Raw genomic sequence first — 19,021 nt, 5'->3', positions numbered from 1 at the left:
TACTTCGGAACCTCGAACACTAAGTTTCGACCGTCGATCTACGGTGGATCGCGGTGGCTCGTGGTGGGCCCACCACCCAACTATGGTAGATGTAGGAACAAGTTATTGGGTTTTGAAGCCCACAACACGAGGAGCACGATGGTGGTGACGGATCGGCAAACGGATGCCCGAGGTGGCCGAATCGCAACTTTGAAGTCGCGGGGTGGCCGAACTTAAATCGAGTGGTTGAGGCGTTTAATCGGCGAGTGAGCTCTAGATTCCCGCGTTGGTCGATAGTTCGGAGGCCTCTGAATCCAACGGTCCGGCGCGTGGCTAAAAATGGTGGCCGGAAAGTACTCCTGCGTCGTCGGCAACAGTAATACGCAGAGGAGAGAGAGAGAGAGAGAGAGAGAGAGAGAGAGAGAGAGAGAGAGAGAGAGAGAGAGTTTCTGAGGAGAGAGAGAGAGAGGCTCGGGTAAAATGAAAGGCTGAAGCCTTTTATTTTATTTTATTTTTTTTTTTATTTATTTATTTTTAAAAATTACACTTGGACCCAAAATACTAAAATTCTTTTCAAATAAGCCCTTTAGCCAAACTTTCTTAATTTTATAAAAATCCCCAATTAAAATTATTTGACATTTGGGTCCAATACTTGACTACTCAAGTTTCTCTTTCTTTAATCTCATTAAAAACATAAAATCATATTTTAAACACTATTTTTCCATTACTATTTCTTAAATTTGTAAAGTTGTACATTTTATGTATTAAAACTTTGAGTTATAATAAATAAATGTATTATGAAAATGTTGGATATTACAATCCTTCCCCCGTTAAAATAATTTCGTCCTCGAAATTTCAAACTAAAATTTGATAATCGGAGACAATAACTACCATTACAAATAAACAGAACAACATTTCACAGCATAAGATTTTATACACAACACTTACTTTCACCCCGAAAACAAAACTTATTCCTGACTTCTTGTAATCCTTATCATATATAAAAAGGCGAGGATGTGTAAACACCTCACATGAGGACTACAATATAGATAGAAAGGAAATAAGCTATAACAATAGTATAAATTACAATGAATGTATACGAAAATACAAACGAATCCTCATCATCCATACTTTTGAACACAAACCACATAACGTAAGAAGAGAAAATGACCATCATCATGAAAACATCCTTGATCTTCATGTCTTACAGTCAATTTTTTTTTTTTTTTTTTTTTTAAGCAGATGCAATTGACTGGTTATACCTTGATAATAGATGCTAAATTGAGCAACAAGTTTGTTCAATAGAAAGTTTTTTTGACATAAAAAAATTGGATAACTAGAAAACAATTATATAGCCGATGAAGATTATTCTTTAAAACCAAGTCTCTGTGAAACCCTTTCGTTGTCAAAACCGACTTCTTGCCCTGAATGAGAAATAGTGAGATAGGCCATTCATTAGGTACCAGTTCAGAAAAGCCTGACTCTCATTCTTTCTCTAAGAAAACATTTAAAAATCAAAATTGTTTCCAAATGTATAAAATAATAAAGGGCATATTGATACTATGCTAGAATGCAAATAACCGTGGCCACTCGGAAATTCACACACTTAGCTTAGTATCCCTTCATTGAATAAAACATGGGATAAGTCTTGACTGACCAATCCACCACTTCATCTACGAAAACGAATAATTCTCACATGTCTAATAAGTTAGACATGTCTCATTTCAACACCTATACCAATAATACTCAGTCATCACTTCACACAAGTAATACATTATCTTACTTTCGGGATAAAACAGCTAATATACTATAATTTAATCGCCGAAAGTAATTCACACTACATAGTAATTCAGTAAATAACATTTATCACCTCGATTCATTCAACAATTTACAAATTGTTTCCATGTTCAAATCAGGATCGCAAAATCAATAGAAGTGATTTCCATGTCGACAACATCTAATAAGTTTGACTTTCATCATCAGAGAGGATAGCGTAACACATTGAACAAGATAAAATCTGTGATATCTATCTTGAAAACAAACAAATTCAAGGATCCAATGACCCAACAGTTCAACACATTTTTCTATAAATAAAATTCATCACATACACACTAAAACACAATCAATCTCAAGCTTTTGAAAACCAAATCATTATTACTTCCGTCCATTACTCAAGCTAAGCAACCTATGGCATCCTCATCATCTCAGCTGAACTTAGACCTAACTTTAGCTTTACCTGAGCCAAATCTTCCCACTATCGAATCTTCACCACAAATTTCTGCACCCCTACCACAGCTAATGGTGTATCCTACGGTACACATCCCAGAACGAAATACTCAATTTCCCAGAGTTTGGCTTCCCAAATTTTATTCTGATACTGGCCTTGTCACGGTGGAGGATTCAGCTATGCTCGATAAAAAGGTGGCCATTAGTATAGGTCAAAGCATACTCACCCCTAAAGACCAAATAATTTTATCCCATAGGTCAGACCTACAAGCTGTAAAAGATTCCTTAGTTCTTACCACTCAGGCGGCAGCATCGGTCTCAAACCTAGGCCAACGGGTTCTTGCAAGAGAACAAGAGGTTGACCACTTGAAAAGGTATATAGAAACACAAAAACAAGAGATGATAACCATTAGAAATGCCAACAAGGCATTGACTCGAGAGAAGGAGAAGTTGGTTAAGGAGAATGGGACTTTAACTACACTTCTTGCTAACTACTCAGTCGATATGAAGGAAAAATTTCAGACACTGCAAACTACTGGGGAGACCCTTAGAGTTGAACAACAAAAGTTGATTGACGAGGTAGAACGTGTCCAAAACCCCAATCCTTAATGTATTATGTATTTTTTTTTTTTTTCTATATATTACTACTGTTTCACTAAAGTCTCTTATTGTGTGTGCTCTCAGCAACAACCTAAAACTTTGCTCTCCAAAACACTAACCTGACATATTAACCCTTAACACACTAACTGGACTAATAGGTCACTTTCAAAGCTTGAGAATATCAATTAACAATCCAAACATCGACATCGATAAATCATCAATTATTTATCACATCAATAATAAAGGCATGCATTCAGATAAATAACAAACTTCAATTTCTCTACCGTGCATGAGAATATTCATTTAATCCAAACTCATACTTATATCATGGAAACTCAAACACACAATGAGTTTCTAATACAATTATACAACATCATTAACATACATTAACTAAAATATGGATAAATTATACTAACCATTAACGTGTGGCTTGTCTTGTGGCGGAACTCAGTAGCATTTCAGATCCCAAAATCTAATAACATAACGAGTATACGACATCTACAAACTCAAAGCTCTGATACCATTTGTAACGTCCCTAAGGTAGGGTACGTCTGCCACATACTCGTAATTCTAGGGTTTACGAGTATGTAAGGCACTTGACCAAAAGAATTAAATAAAATGATACGAAGAAATACAGAAAATTTTAAAACTTTTATATAAACTTATTAGAAGAAATTATTACACGTATGAATACTTTAAATTTAAGGCAGCCATATGAAAACTCTAAAACCATTATTGCATTGCTACTGAGTCCGTGCTCCACAAGTTGCTCAACAGCTAAAGCCACACCTGGAAAAATGTTGGAAAATAACATAATGAGCTAACGCTCAGTAAGCAAATCTCATGCATACACATACACATGAATGTCGTGAGTTTGTAGTGCACATATACTAATATGCTGACTTATATACTTATGCATTTCATTTATTGCTCATGCACTTTCAAACTTTACTTTTATGCTCTTTCTTTTAGTTTCACATTTTTATGGGCCCAATATCACTTGTGCACACTGTTTGATTCAGCCAATGCCTGCAGGGCTTGTTACACATATCATATAGAATCCCATGGGTTCTCCTCCGGCTAGCCATCATCTCAGCTAGGCTCATCATAACACTCATTTCATCGTTGCCATAGCTGCCATACTTATTACACATATGGAGGAGAAAGACGGAAACATGGCAAACATATCTGAATGGTCAACTCTGACCTAGCCCACACTAGTGGGCAGCCACTATAAGTCTTATAGACTTCCGTCTTCTTTACTGAACTTACTTGATTGCTTCATCAAAACAGTGGCACCCTTTTTAAACATCTTATTATCACTTTGCTTAAGCCTTATGTCATTAAAATGTTTAACTTTACATAAGACTTTTCAAGACATTTCATAACTTTTCTCATATTCATATGCATGGTCTTATATCACATAATAATGTATCACATAACTGTATATGCCATGCATACATGCTGATGCTGAAATGCCAATGTTCGTGTTCATGACTGATGTTGATGGTATTCAATCAAGGCATTGTATCACATCTCATATAACTCAAAACATCTTTAGTCATAATACATGAAGCTTTGGGTTGGTGGCGTTGTTATACCTTAACGTAGAGCTATGGCTCAGGTCTAAGGTTTCCAGCCTAAAAACTTAAACGCTTCATATATCATAACATATAACAAATCATGAACATAGAGTAATCCACATATCCATCAACATAAGAACACATACTTGCACATAATTCATATCATTCTTAACCAAGTAAGACATCTTTCACATATCACAGAATTCATCAATTACATATCACACAACACCCTTATGGTGTTCATATAACCATTCTTCACATACTTATCATATGCATCACCATCATACCATACTTAACTCATCAGATGTACACAATCAATGTAGTCATGCATCTTACACTTAAGCACAAAATGTGAGATTTACTTACCTTAGGTCCTTAGCTTATTTTAAAATTCCTCACCAAGAGTCAATCAATCAAATCCATACAAATCCTATTCAAGGCACATCATTTATTAAATTCTATCAAAATCATAAATATACACTATTGATAGTGTATATTAATAATACCAGAAACTATATAAATGATAATAATAAATTATTATCAACGTAATGCAAATAACTCTTCATATAAAACCATGCTTTAAACCTTGCTCATAAGATAATGTACCCTTATGATAATAATAATAATAATCCCAACAAAAATAATAATTATCGTCTATAATTAAACTTATTTCGATATTAATAACAAAATACTTCAATAGCAATACGTATATGGATGTATATATTCAAATAGTCATTTTATAAAAGAAATCATATTTTTAACATAAAGTTGTAATAATCAATATAATGATAATAATATAAATATAAATATTTATATTATTATTAATTAGTCATAATATCAATTCCAGTGATATAATAAATATACTTTCTCCAAACTTCACTGGTCTTACAAATATCAATAACTGTAAGAAACTAATATTTGATATTATTTTAATATTCAAATATTAATATACAATAATAATGGTTAGATAATAGGTTTACTATAAATCATACTTTTCATATATATATATATATATATATGAATCTGTATTCTTGATTTACTTAACAAAATAATAACAATAATAATTAAAATTACTTAATCATAATAATTTCCATATTAATATAAAATCAATTAAATATGTATTTTTATACTTTATTTAATATCTAATATTTTCTAGAAAATTAGACAGCACAACGGCTATAAAGTGGACAATTCCAAAATCAAAACCTGTATAAAAAATATATATAATCCCAGACAGCCAGTAAATTACAGAAAATATTCCACATATCAATAATATATAATTATATACTATAAATAAACATAATAACAATTACTCTAATCAATCACAATTAAATCACAATATATAGGTTAAAGAAATTATACCAAAATGATCGGGTTCCACAATAAGTCAAACGATGATTTTCTGAGACTCAAGACGTACTTCGGAACCTCGAACACTAAGTTTCGACCGTCGATCTACGGTGGATCGCGGTGGCTCGTGGTGGGCCCACCACCCAACTATGGTAGATGTAGGAACAAGTTATTGGGTTTTGAAGCCCACAACACGAGGAGCACGATGGTGGTGACGGATCGGCAAACGGATGCCCGAGGTGGCCGAATCGCAACTTTGAAGTCGCGGGGTGGCCGAACTTAAATCGAGTGGTTGAGGCGTTTAATCGGCGAGTGAGCTCTAGATTCCCGCGTTGGTCGATAGTTCGGAGGCCTCTGAATCCAACGGTCCGGCGCGTGGCTAAAAATGGTGGCCGGAAAGTACTCCTGCGTCGTCGGCAACAGTAATACGCAGAGGAGAGAGAGAGAGAGAGAGAGAGAGAGAGAGAGAGAGAGAGAGAGAGAGAGAGAGAGTTTCTGAGGAGAGAGAGAGAGAGGCTCGGGTAAAATGAAAGGCTGAAGCCTTTTATTTTATTTTATTTTTTTTTTTATTTATTTATTTTTAAAAATTACACTTGGACCCAAAATACTAAAATTCTTTTCAAATAAGCCCTTTAGCCAAACTTTCTTAATTTTATAAAAATCCCCAATTAAAATTATTTGACATTTGGGTCCAATACTTGACTACTCAAGTTTCTCTTTCTTTAATCTCATTAAAAACATAAAATCATATTTTAAACACTATTTTTCCATTACTATTTCTTAAATTTGTAAAGTTGTACATTTTATGTATTAAAACTTTGAGTTATAATAAATAAATGTATTATGAAAATGTTGGATATTACAGTGCGCCTCTCCGTTCCTGGAATGTCTCCCTGTTTCCTTTTCTTTCCCTCGTACGCCCTTGATCCTGATCTCGAACAGGTTGAGCGTTTCTGCGGGGAGGTGAAGGATATCTTATGGGAGACGGAGGGAACCGTATAGGCGACGGTGGCTGTCGCCCTTGCCTCGGCCTAGAGGGTCCAGAATTTTCCCGAGATGGGTCAGTCGCGTTCGGTGCACTACCAGGAACCTGAGTCCGAGCCTCGGCAGGAGTTCGGTTATTCTCAGTACCTGCAGGCACTTCCACAGGTGGATTAGGCGGGACCCGAGCTTGGGTACTCCTCTGGGGCCTAGGAGGAGCAGATGGCTCTGCTGGCGTCGAAGGTTAAGTCGGCCTCCTTGTGGCAGCATCCTTTCGTGGCCGCCCACGGGGCCTCCGGGGAGGAACATGCACGTCCCTTGGAGGAGGGACTTGGTTTTCGCGCGGAGGCGGGGGCTGAGCCACCTGCGCCTCTGCGGCTATCCTAGTCAGCTCCTCATTCCGTTTGTTGGCCTCTGTTGTAACGCCCTGGCTACCCCAGAACAGTTACGGTGAACGGTGGACCGGAAATTTGACTCGTTACCTGAGTCCTTTGGTCAAAAACGTGCTCTAAGTGTAATTAACAGGTCAAGGTATAAAACCATTAAAAAGGAAATGGAGATTTTATTACAAACTGCTCTGCAGAGCTAAACAAAACGTTTACAAGCTGTTCTCAATACAAAATGGTCACTATTGTTGAAAAGTTACAATCCCGCCGACCTAAGCGGCAAAAATAGGGTAAACCCCCTAGTTCCTCTGAGAACACCTTGACCATGGTGGTCAAGCGGCCGCATATGTACACCACACCACATCAGCTCTCCACTCAAGGCTAGGTGAGCTTTTCTTTCCCTTTACCTGCACCACAAAGCACCCATGAGCCAAAGCCCAGCAAGAAAACATAACACTTTCCATAAACATTATCAAATGATTATCATTATAATCACACTGAGCAATAAGCTTTAAACAAATGAGTGAACATCACATGAGGTCCTGATAAACCACACTGAGTGACTGACAGGCAAGTCACTAATTCAAATGGAAGAGTGGCTGTTAGGTAAGCCACTAGCCTTCAACAGGTTCTGGTAAACCATACTGAGTGACTGACAAGCACGTCACTGTTTTCAAATGGGAGAGTGGCTGCTAAGTAAGCCACTAGCCTCCAAGCGCTTATTTCATTCATCGACCCTCGGGGTCGGTCTGGCATTAATGCTCTTTGAGTCATTAAATGCTGATAATCGATTAGATCAAATCTTGTTGGCTTTCGTAATACACGCTAAGGCCGTCCTGACTAATGAGTCAGCTCAACGTGATCAGTGCCCAGTACCACTGCCGAACCTGACTAATAAGTCACAGCTTCACAGTTGATACTAGCACCCTTGCCAAACCTGACTAATGAGTTAGTACCGTGCACAAGTGAGCAACATATGCTAAACATTCTATATTCAATCCATGTCCATATTCTCACAATCAACATGCCTCATGATCATCCAAGCATGTCACACTTAGGGTGCAGTTCTCTTACCTTTGATTCGAGCTAGAATGAACGAAAGAACGACCCTTGAGAACGGTTTAGCTTTTAGTCCTTTAGCGGTTACCTAATCACAACACATTTGGGATACCATCAATAATCAAGATAATCAAGGGTTCTCAAACCATTATCTAACCTCCAAGAGATCAATCCAAACTAATCCAAGTAGCAAGGACACTCCCGAGGCCTAAAACTAGGTTTCCGGGGTCAAAACGAGCAAACGCGGCGAAAACAGGGCAAGAGCTGCGGCCCTAGCATTTTGGGCTGCGGCCCCCAGAATTTCCAGAGGCAAGCGCCGCGGCGCCCCACACAAGGGCCGCGGCGCCCAGCGAAACAGAAAGGCCACCTGCTAACTCGAGCTAGGTCCGCGGCGCCCAAGAGCAGGGCCGCGGCGCCCAACCCAGAACCATTCTCCCACGTGTTTTCAACACTTCAACATCCCCAAAAACACACCTAAACATTCCCCAATCATCAAAACAAAGTTCCCAAGCTTCCCAATACATCAAAACCCTCAAAACCCAAGACTCGAACGAACCGAAAACTCAACAATTCACAAAATCAATTCAAAGCTTAGAAACTCGGAAAAAACTCAAAACTTAAACTTCGATTACCTTCAATTGGGTTGTTTTCCGTCGAATCCTTCGGTTAAGAAGCTTCTAATCTTCCCTAGGATCGCTATGCCTCGATCCTCACTCGATTCCGACTCCTAGAACTCAAGATTTCGTCAAAAAGGCTTAAACGGTAAAACAGACTTTGAAAAGGAAGAACGGAAGGTTTTCTTATCGTATGTTCTATCTGATAAGCTACTTCAAACTTAAGTAACCTCAAATAAAACCTAATGCTCGGGGTCCCGAAAACACCCCCGGGGACAATATAGTCAAAACCTTCAAATTTTCACCCTGATCTCAAATATTCCCAATTTATCATCAAATAAACATTTCTATTACCCCAAAATTGACCCCATTATGGTAAAACCACCAATCCACTAAAAATAACCGTCTCATGACAAATAGCTCGAATATATCTCCATAATAATGGAATCTCATTCACAAATCAAGTTATGCACCCAAATACACAAATTACCCTCAACGGGCCAAATTACCATCACACCCCTGTAATGAGAAATATGGACTCACATGCATGCATTTCACATCATATCATAATATAATCAACATATACATGCATTTAATCAATTAACAAAATCATTAAGCAAGTATGGCCCTCCCGGCCTACTATTAATGCCGTTAAACTCATCGGAGAATTCGGGGCATTACATCTGCCAACAGCTGCTTCAACTGCCGGTTTTCCAGTTCTACAATAGGAACGTAACGCTCTGGATTGTAGTCCATGTCCTCATCCCTTGGTGGAGGCGGTGGTCCCCGAGAATCAGAAGACCCACTTCTCTCCTCAGCATCCGGGTTCTCCATTGGTTGTTTTCCAGGACGCCTTGAATACTTTCATCAGCCGTGTTCTGATTGTTCGTGGCCATGAATCTCTCAGGGATGAATGCTTAAGGCTCTCAACAAAATCACCAAACTGTTGACGCCGTTTTTCGTCAAACAGTGAAAGAAGAGCACAAAAACAATAATAGATAATGGCCAAATACAATAAAACAAATCAAACACACGATTTTTACGTGGTTCAGCAGTTAAATCTGCCTAGTCCACGAGTCTCTGTTATTAAACTCAAGATTATCTCTGAAAATTCTTAAGCATGAATTCTTTAGAGTTTTCTCTCAAGGATCAGAATTTTCGGTCCTTTACAATGGCGCATGACTTCTCTATTTATAGAGAAGGATGCAGAATACTATCCCACATATTTTGGGTAGTTACTCTTTTTGTGAATAAAATAAATGGCCTTAAATGCCTATAATCAGATATAAAAGGAAACGTCCCTGAAGACCAGGAAACACATAACTGATCAAATAATATCCCACGATTCTAGGGGATTTACATTAATAAATGACGATTACATCTCATATTTATAATACTTGTAGATATTCAATGTGGTTACTGCGTATCTCTAAGGCTTTAGTCTCCCAGGTTTCCTGTCACCTTTCGAGCTGGAGACATCTTCCGAGGTCACCCAATCTGTTCGAGATCGTATGCGCGTCGAGCTCGGGAACCTGATCCGAAGTTGTCTCCGAAGATGGATGTGTTCCCGGGGCTATCTTTCGAGATCATGAACTCTTCGAGGTCACCATACTCGAGATCGTCCATATCCTGCAAGCTCGGCATATGATCCTGGAGCTTGCTTCCAACCTTATGAGTCCACTTATTTGCGAATCCAACTTTCGAGGTCATAATTAACATGGCTCGAAATCTGGGTATAACAACATTAAACATATAATATATAATATCTTGATATCACTCTTAAATTAAAAAATTAGAACAAACATAAACTTAAATAAAAATAAATAAATTATTTAATATTATAAATAAAATTAAGCAAACGTGCATATTGTACGTTGGTTGTATCTAGTATATATATACTAGTGAATGGCTCGTGCCTAAGGCACGGGCAACCCGTTAACATTGTTATTCTTTTTCTGGTATTTTACTTATAGTCAGAAGACTAAAAGTAATTTAAAAATGAATAAGTAAATAAATATATTTTTGTTTTGAATTCTTGTAAGTGAAGAAAATAAATAATAATATAAACAAATAGTTCATAATTAATAATTTTTTTCTCTCAATAAAATAGTTTTTCCACAATTTTAGTAGAATAACTATTATATTAAAAAAAAAAGGGAAAAACTATCCAATGCAAGATTGAAAAAAACTTAATTACTAATTTTTGAACAATTTTTATTTTATTTCATTCCAAATTTTTTTCTAATTACCGTTCACTACTACAAAATACCCTTTACGGGACACTTTTTTAGGACACACACATAAATACAAGTCCTTAAAAATATTTATGGAGTTTTTAGGACACTCATTGAGAGTCCTGAAAAAACACAATTTAGGACTCGCAATGAGTGTCCTAAAAAAATCTGGGCTAAAAAATGAGTGTTTTACTTAACAATTTTAAGGACTTGCTTTGTGAGTCCTTAATACTCTTTAAGGACTCGCTTTGCGAGTCCTAAAAACACCCGAGCTGAAAAATTAGGAATTATGACTTTTAAAGACTCGCTTTGTGAGTCCTAAAAGAGTATTAAGGACTTTCAAAGCAAGTCCTTAAAATTGTTTTTTAACATATTTATAAAACTTGTATTAGTTAAAACAAAGTTTTTTATTAATCGGAAAAATCTTGTAATTTTTTTAATAAATAGTATAATTTTTAAAATAAACTAAATTATGTAAATATATATTTATAAAAATGATGTATTTATTAAAATCTTTTAAAATTAGATTTTTTTATTTCTAAATTTTTTTTATATTATTAACTTTTGTATTTATAATAATTTTTATATTAAAATTAAAATTTAATAATATAATGAGATAATAGATTGATTTATGCCTCAAATTATGTATTATTTTTTGGAATGATTAATAAATGACATTAAAATTTAGAAATGGAGAATAGATTGAACTTAAAAAGTTTTACTTTTGTTAAATTAAATTATTATTTATTGCTAAATAAATAATAAGAAATCTTTAAATTTGATAAATGAGATTCATCGAGAATTAAAGATTTATATTTAAATTATGAGAATTAAAATAAAAAAAAAATTGATCAACCCATTGGTATATTATTATTTGAAATAAATATCAAGATGCATATAATAATATTTTTTTAATTAATAACTTAATGAGATAAAAAATTATAATTCTATTACAAAATTATTTATTAAGATTATCATATATTTTTAATTTTTTTGGAGTAATAAATTTTTTAATTGTTTTTAAATGTGTAGTTGACCCAGAAGTAAACAAAAAAAAAAATCCTTCCCCGAAACAAAATATCTGAAAACCCTATCTCTTTTCTTTCCAAGCCACTCTCCCCTCTCACACTTCCCCGATCCATCTCCTTCTCTCTCTCCTGCTCAAAACACCAGCAGCTGGGGGCTTCAACTACGACGGCGAGGGGCCATATGAGGCTTCAACAACGGTGGAGGTCGACGGGGCTGACAGAGGCTCAACGGGACTGCTGGAGGCTTGACAACGCGGACTCGGATTCGTTGGTGCAGGTAACGATCTCTCTCTCTCTCTGTAGTTGACCGACGACTGGGTTGCGTGGGCTAGAGATGGTGGTGCGATGGGGTGCCATGGGTGTTCAGTCCATGGCTCTGTGTGGTGTTGTCTTCTCCAAAGCCGACCACACTCCTCCAGTCGACGGTACACCGACGCTCCTCGAGTCGTGCGAAGCCACCGCTCGCCACCGTTATTGGCCCCAAGGTGTCTCATTCTATTTTACTTATTTTTAGTGCCATTCCTTATTTTTTATTGTTTATTTGATAAACTACTTTCAGGGTTAATGATTATATAGTTATAAAAAAAAGAAGACATTTTTGGTTTCAATTGATTGTAGATTCTTTTTTCTTCTTTCTAAAACAGTGCATTCATTTTTTCCAATATATCTGTTTATGTTTCTCCCGAAGGGCAAATCAGCTAAGCCTTACTTATCTTACCTCAACCACAGGAATGTTTAGAGTAGCACCATAATTCTATATTTTTCTCTTATGCAGCTGAAGAGACTGAAGTTGAGAAAAAACAACTGGAGCTCGGAATCTTATAGATTTGATGAAGTTTTTACAGACACTGCCTCCCAAAGGCGAGTTTACGAAGCGGTTGCCAAGCCTGTAGTTGAGGTAACTCATCAAGAGACTAATGACTTCTACAATAATCAATGAAGTATTGATTAATTTTACAATTGGTGCTGAAATTGGCATAACAAAACAAGTTCTAAAATATTGATTCTAGTATGTGTATGTGTTTATGCTTTGCATTTTGTCCCCCATCTGTTTGTTTTTCTAGTTATTTTTCAAATGGTTAGTTTGGAGAGTTTACATTGAGACTGGTTGTTGATCTTAAATTTTGTTTCATGGAAATTCTGTAACTTATGGATATTTTGTTTTTGTTTTGTATGAATTTTTCGCAGAGTGTCTTGAATGGATATAATGGAACAGTTATGGCTTACGGTCAAACAGGTACTAGTAAAACTTACACACTCAGCAGGCTGGGTAAAGATGATACGTCTGAGCGTGGTATAATGGCCAGAGCTCTGGAGGACATACTTTCTTGTACATCTCCTGGTTTTGATAGTGTGGAAATTTCCTACTTGCAGGTAGCATTATATGTTGCATGAAATTGAGTATTGTTTTCATCTGAGCCTAGTTAAAAATTACCATAACTTAAAGTCAAATACTGCTGAACTGAAATTGAAAAGTACAACTTCAAAATCATGGTTAACAGGATACAATAAGCTTAGTTAGTTAGCTAGGCTTATTGTACATGCTAACGGGTAAAAACGAGAGATTGTAGGTAGGATTGATCAACTGATTCTGTAAGAATATAATGATGGAATAAGCTCTTATATGAGCAAGTGCTATAGACACATGTTTTATGGTTTATGTTTTTCTTATTCAATTAAAGGAAGATACAAAAAATACTTACACAAGTCACAACACAAGAAAAAGCTCTATTAACATTTTATTTGCCCTTGTTCCCTGCATATCTTTGGCATACTACCAGAATCCAATTTCTTGATAATCTGTAACAAAGCATGGACAATACTCTTCATATGGTAACCATCTTTATGTACAAATCATATTTTCCATGTTTAGGCAGAAGGGATCTTCAGGATCAATGCAGGAAATAGTCAAGAGGAGATTGTTCGGGATGGCTAGGGAGAAGACTATTTTCCATGAATTTTTTGGAAAAAAACAATGGTTGGTATGCATTTATAAAGTAGAAATGAGGCAATTTTTAGGGAAAAAACAATGGTTGATATGCATTTCTAAATCTATCATATCTCATTTCCATGAATTATTGTTTTTCATTTCTCTGTTTTGGGTCTTGTTCAGTATCATGCTATTTATTAAACATTATTTCTGGTTTGATTCTTATTTGGTTTAAGTATAGTCTTTTATTTCTCTGAGAATATTGACGCTGCACACCATTTGTTTCCAAATATGTTTCAATGATACTGTTAGTGTAGCCTTGTAATTTTCTTCTACATTATTGTTTGTTCAAGCTGAATTGGGTTATTGTGAGGTGTAAAAATGACACATATTTGGCCATTGCTAAATTCTACGCTGTCAAATTCTGATTCTTGATGAAGAGAGGATAAAACATATGTGAATGGGCTCCAAATAATTGATAATGTATGTCCTCTAAATAAAGTTGTGACTTTTATCTCATTTGTTTTGTTTTTTAGTCAATTGGTACCAATCTTAAATCTTACTTTGCAAGGTTTGAGAGGTTTTATTCCTAAATCTGAGTTAGTAAATAAAATAAACAACTTTGGTGACTTGAAAGAAAATGTAACTTTAATTTTCAATATATTTTTCTCTTCTTTTAATCTTGCGTATTTGTAGATTACTAGATTGCTTAGTTTTATTATGTTTGAGCCTCATGATTATGACTTCTGCTGAAATATTTGTTCTGCTGAACTTAATGCATATCTTTTCTACTAATTATAGATTTGCGGTGCCAACGCTCTGAATATCTTAAGCTTGCATTATTATTTGAGGTCCGCAGTAGTACCATTAGCACTAGTTGTAGAGCTCAATTTTGTGGTGTGTCAATCAGAATAGTATAGCTTCATTGTTATTTTTATGTTTTAACTTTTCTAGATATAAAAGCTGCAATATTTGCTTATGTTTATCTTATAAAAAATATCACAGGATGGGATATACACTTATAATGTTAATTCATATATAGGATTTTAAAAGACTAACCATAAAGATAATTGGCACGTAAGCCTTTACAGTAAAAAATTGCTCTTGGACCGTGTATCCAAATTGGACCCCTTAAGTTTTGATTTACAATGTAGTTAAATATATTTTGTTGTTATAAATTCTATCTTCTTTTTTGCATCAACTTCATCCACTTAAGGGTTTTATCTCTTTGATTGATTGTTTGACTGCTCTTTCAACCTTTTGAAGAATTATAAAATAGTCATCCATACATTGAGTTTGATTTTGTAATTTTGTTCACAGGAGCAGTCTCAGTTGATGTCAATGGATCATGTGAGAGGGGTAAATGTTGCAATTAGCTGATATGGAGCAAAGTCGTATGCTTGCTAATACATTAGCTCAGAACAATGATCCTAAATTTCATGTTTGTAAGCTATGGTGTGCTGCAACTCTATGATGCTCTTGTTTTCAACATGAAGATATTCTTCTGTACGTGTTTATTGCTTCTAACTTTCATATATATTTTTTCCATGTCTTTTTGAGTGTGTGATGATACAAGTATTGATAATAATCAATCATAAATGATTCTTATATCACTCTGTTTTTAGTTATTGCATGGGAAGAAAAGTAAAGCACGAGGTCCCTGAAGATTGGGTCTGTGAATCATGCCAAAGTGTCAGTGACTCAGTTTTGATGGAATCTAGGAAGAGAGATGAAGCTGTCACAATAGCAATGAGCAAGGGGCAATTGTCAATTTCACAGCTTCATTCCAAGAAGAAAAAGCCAGTAGAAACTGGTAAAGTTAAGTTCATTCCTCATGAAGAAATACTTGAAAGAAATCCTTAATAATAATAAAAAATTGTGATGTTGTGAAATCATTCCTTGCTTGAAAAGAAAAATGCTCAGGCATTTTTTTTTGGTGTAGCACGGCTTGCTTTAAGGAATACTCAATGCTTCTTTGTGACTGGCACTTGTGGTTGTAGTTTTGATAGTTTTTCATGAGGCCTCTTTGCTGTCTTTGTTGGTCTCTGTTTGTAGTTTTGTGTCTTATATGTACTATCTTAGTCAGAGGCTGTCTAGACTGTAAAACAGTACAAGTGATTTCATATCATCTTTTTTTAATACAATCTTGTTTGGTTGGGATTGAAATGATTGTGTTTGTGTGAGAATAGAAATAGAATGGGAAAGAAATATCAATTCTTTTGTTTGGTTGAAATTTTGTTTGGAATGGCATGGACTAACATTACTTTGACCAAAATATCCATATGCAATTATAACTATCATGTAATATGATTTTGTAAGCTGAGTAGACTAAATATTAAAATTATATTTTAAAGTAATTAATAAAAAAATTATTTTGTTGTATTTTTTTTTGAAAATTTTAGAAATCTAACATATATAATACATTTTGGAAAAGGGATATATTTTTTTTAAATCAAAATGAAAATTGTAGCTGTATTTTTTTTTAAAAAAAATTTACTTTTAAGGGCATGCATAACGAGTCCTAAAATCTTAATTTAAAGATACTCAACAAGATTTTTTAGGACTCGCATTGCAAGTCCTAAAAAATTACTTAAAGCCACTCAACTTGATTTTTTAGGACTTGCGTTGCGAGTCCTGCACTTAACCAGATTTTTTAGGACTCGCATTGCGAGTCCTAAAAACTTAATTAAAGGCACTCAATCAGATTTTTTAGGACTCGCAACGCGAGTCCTAAAAACCTCACTTTTTAAAGCTCTCGCGAGTCCTAAAAAACCTTTTTTGTAGTAGTGGTTCTTATTCCTCTATAGTTTTATTTCCTTCAACTAAAGATCACATATGGGTTACATTTATTTCAAAGTCAAACCAAATATGTATACATTGAAGAGTGCAAGTTACAAACGTGTAGCCATAAGTTACCATAGTCGTAACTCTTCCATATATAAGTTACAAAGTGCTTTGTAACTTCTTATATTTGATTTATTCAATAAAATACTCAGCAAGAGATGTATTTGTCTTATGTCTTATGTAACGACCCAAATTCGCTAATAAGGTTTAAGGGCCTTGATTAGTGTGCTTGGATGGCATAATGAGAATTATGTGTGATTTTTATTATTAAGATGCATGATTATGAGTTAAAGCATGTTATATAACTATTTGAGTATTTGAGATGCATGACTATGTGTATTAGTATGCATGTAGGTCATGATTAGGTTAGAAGGACATAATCGTAATTTTGGCCAATATGGGCATGATTGTAGCGGGAGATATTAGAGACACTAGAGGAATTAGCGGGAATTGGGTAAAATGACTAAAATGCCCTTAGGTAGACTAAAGGTTTAGAAATAAAGGGAAGGGCATTAGGGTCATTTAGCATGTAAGGAATAGATATGCTGAGGCTTTATGTTAGTGGGATTTGTAGAATATTATAGAAGTCTGAAAAAGAAGAAAAAGGAAGGAAAAGAAAGAGAGAAAATAGAGGGAGTTTTCTGAGTCGGTTCAAGCTTTCTTCACCAATTTCTTGAGGATTTTTGGAGTAAAACTCAGAGGGGAGCTAGTCCAATTAAGCCACAAGGTTACTGAGTTAAGATTGAGGACTTGACAAGGGTTTAGCAAGGTTAGGCCATCACTTGAGGTAAGGTTCTGTAATCTCTTTAGTTGCTGGTTTGGTTTCTGAATTATGGTGTATAAGCTGAGTTTGATGGGGAACTTTGGGGAAATTCAGGGCAAAGGTTAAGGAGAAGCAAGCCAAGGTGGTCTAGAGGCAGCTTGTGGTCGAAATCCTATCAAAGGTATAAAGTCTAAACTCTAATTTTGTTGTTCAGCTGGTTTGTATTGAGTTTTAGAGCTTAGGAGTGGCTATGGTGAATTCTGAGCTTGTGGATGCATGTGCTTGAGTTCTAGGTATTTGGGATGCTTGGGATGAGTGGAGTATGGCCATAAGGTTGTTTTTGAGTTTAGGAAGGAGTTGGAAGAGGTTTGGTTGAGGTTGGTTCGAGAAAATCGCAGAAGAGGAAAATTGGAACTGGTCTGCCTGTGACTAGCGCTACAGCGCTAGCCTTTGGGCGCTGTAGCGCTAGGCCATGGTGCTGAGGGGGTTTTGGCTTCTGTCTGTAGCGCTGTAGCGCCCTTCCTTGAGCGCTGTAGCGCTACCCTGCTTCCTGAAGGGGATTTTAGGGTTATTTGCAAGGGTTTTTGACCTAGGGTTTGAGGTTTGATTCCACCACCTTGTTTGGTGGAACTAGGACTTCCCGGTGGCTCAGGATTAGCCCCGAGGTTAGGTTTTGGACTTGAGGTTCGATTATGACTTTGGCCATGATTGTGTTTAGGTGAGCGCTAGGGCTCGAGGGGGATCGTGCTCAAGGAGTCAAGGGATCAAAGCTAGCAAATTGAAAGGTAAGAAAACTGCACCCGATTATATGTTTGTGATGGGACTAAGTGCTCCCGAGAATTGTATCGTGTCAATGATGGTATTATGCCATGGGACATGTAAAGCGGCCTAAGAGTGCCGTACATAGTACTTGCGCACAGGGCGCGGCTTGGCCACTGGTAGCCGAGAATATTCACTGAGCTCGGCTTAATTAAGCCGGAGTCAGTGGGATAGCGGAGGGAGCAGCCTGAGAGCGCTAGACCTAGTTATCATTTGTGCAGTGATATGTGGTGTGAATTGATATGCTTAGTATGTGGAATACTTGGTTATGCTGAATGATTACATGGTTGAGAGCTTGTGACGCAATGTGGGTTATGGATTTGTTTGTTGATTGCTTATGCTCTGTTGTTGTGTTTTCTTGCTGGGCCTTGACTCACGGGTGCTACGTGGTGCAGGTAAAGGCAAAGGCAAGCTGGACCAAGCCTGAGATGGAGAGCTTTGAGGTGGAATGTACATAGCCAACCGTTCGATCACCATGGTCGAGGAGTGGATCAGGACAAGGATTACCTAACTGCTTGTTTTGCCTTAGTATGGTTGGTTATTGTACTTGAATCTTATAACTTTTGTAAACGATCTTTGAACTTGTAATTTTGGGATCCCGTGCAAACAAATAACGTTTCTTAAT

The 19,021-nt window shown here is 36.1% G+C and overlaps 1 protein-coding gene and 1 long non-coding RNA gene across 6 annotated transcripts; one reads left to right on the top strand and one right to left on the bottom strand.

The window, feature by feature from the left end:
• Positions 1 to 3,437: 3,437 nt before the first annotated feature.
• LOC133822101 (uncharacterized) lies at positions 3,438 to 5,805 on the bottom strand. Of its 2 annotated transcripts, XR_009887804.1 has the most exons (3): positions 5,751 to 5,805; positions 4,755 to 4,818; positions 3,438 to 3,594 (listed from the first exon to the last, which is right to left on the bottom strand). It is a non-coding gene; the product is annotated as an uncharacterized LOC133822101 (long non-coding RNA). The 2 variants fall into 2 exon arrangements; XR_009887803.1 differs by lacking the exon at positions 5,751 to 5,805 and having other exon boundaries at positions 4,755 to 4,979.
• A 6,267-nt stretch (positions 5,806 to 12,072) lies between these two features.
• Positions 12,073 to 16,203, top strand: LOC133822100 (kinesin-like protein KIN-UC). Of its 4 annotated transcripts, XR_009887802.1 has the most exons (6): positions 12,084 to 12,525; positions 12,816 to 12,938; positions 13,229 to 13,414; positions 13,914 to 14,018; positions 15,291 to 15,476; positions 15,596 to 16,203. XR_009887802.1 is itself a non-coding variant. In XM_062254327.1 (4 exons), the coding sequence occupies exons 1-4, from the start codon at positions 12,222 to 12,224 to the stop codon at positions 13,946 to 13,948; spliced, it is 417 nt and encodes a 138-aa protein (XP_062110311.1). In that variant the 5' UTR covers positions 12,073 to 12,221; the 3' UTR covers positions 13,949 to 13,998. The 4 variants fall into 4 exon arrangements, 3 of the variants coding, with proteins under 3 accessions (XP_062110311.1, XP_062110310.1, XP_062110309.1); XM_062254327.1 differs by lacking the exons at positions 15,291 to 15,476; positions 15,596 to 16,203 and having other exon boundaries at positions 12,073 to 12,317; positions 13,229 to 13,391; positions 13,914 to 13,998; XM_062254326.1 differs by lacking the exons at positions 13,914 to 14,018; positions 15,291 to 15,476 and having other exon boundaries at positions 12,076 to 12,317.
• Positions 16,204 to 19,021: the final 2,818 nt, after the last annotated feature.

This window comes from Humulus lupulus, chromosome 3, assembly GCF_963169125.1.
Source record: "Humulus lupulus chromosome 3, drHumLupu1.1, whole genome shotgun sequence".
Lineage (NCBI taxonomy): Eukaryota > Viridiplantae > Streptophyta > Magnoliopsida > Rosales > Cannabaceae > Humulus > Humulus lupulus.
Note: the sequence above shows the minus strand (reverse complement) of the source record. Positions and strands in the feature narration are given on the sequence as shown.

Coding starts and splice junctions, on each gene's coding strand:
- LOC133822100 (XM_062254325.1), top strand. CDS start 12,222: ATGAGGCTTCAACAACGGTGGAGGTCGACGGGGCTGACAGAGGCTCAA. Junction 12,318..12,815: donor ACTCGGATTCGTTGGTGCAG/GTAACGATCTCT, acceptor TCTCTTATGCAG/CTGAAGAGACTGAAGTTGAG. Junction 12,939..13,228: donor TTGCCAAGCCTGTAGTTGAG/GTAACTCATCAA, acceptor AATTTTTCGCAG/AGTGTCTTGAATGGATATAA.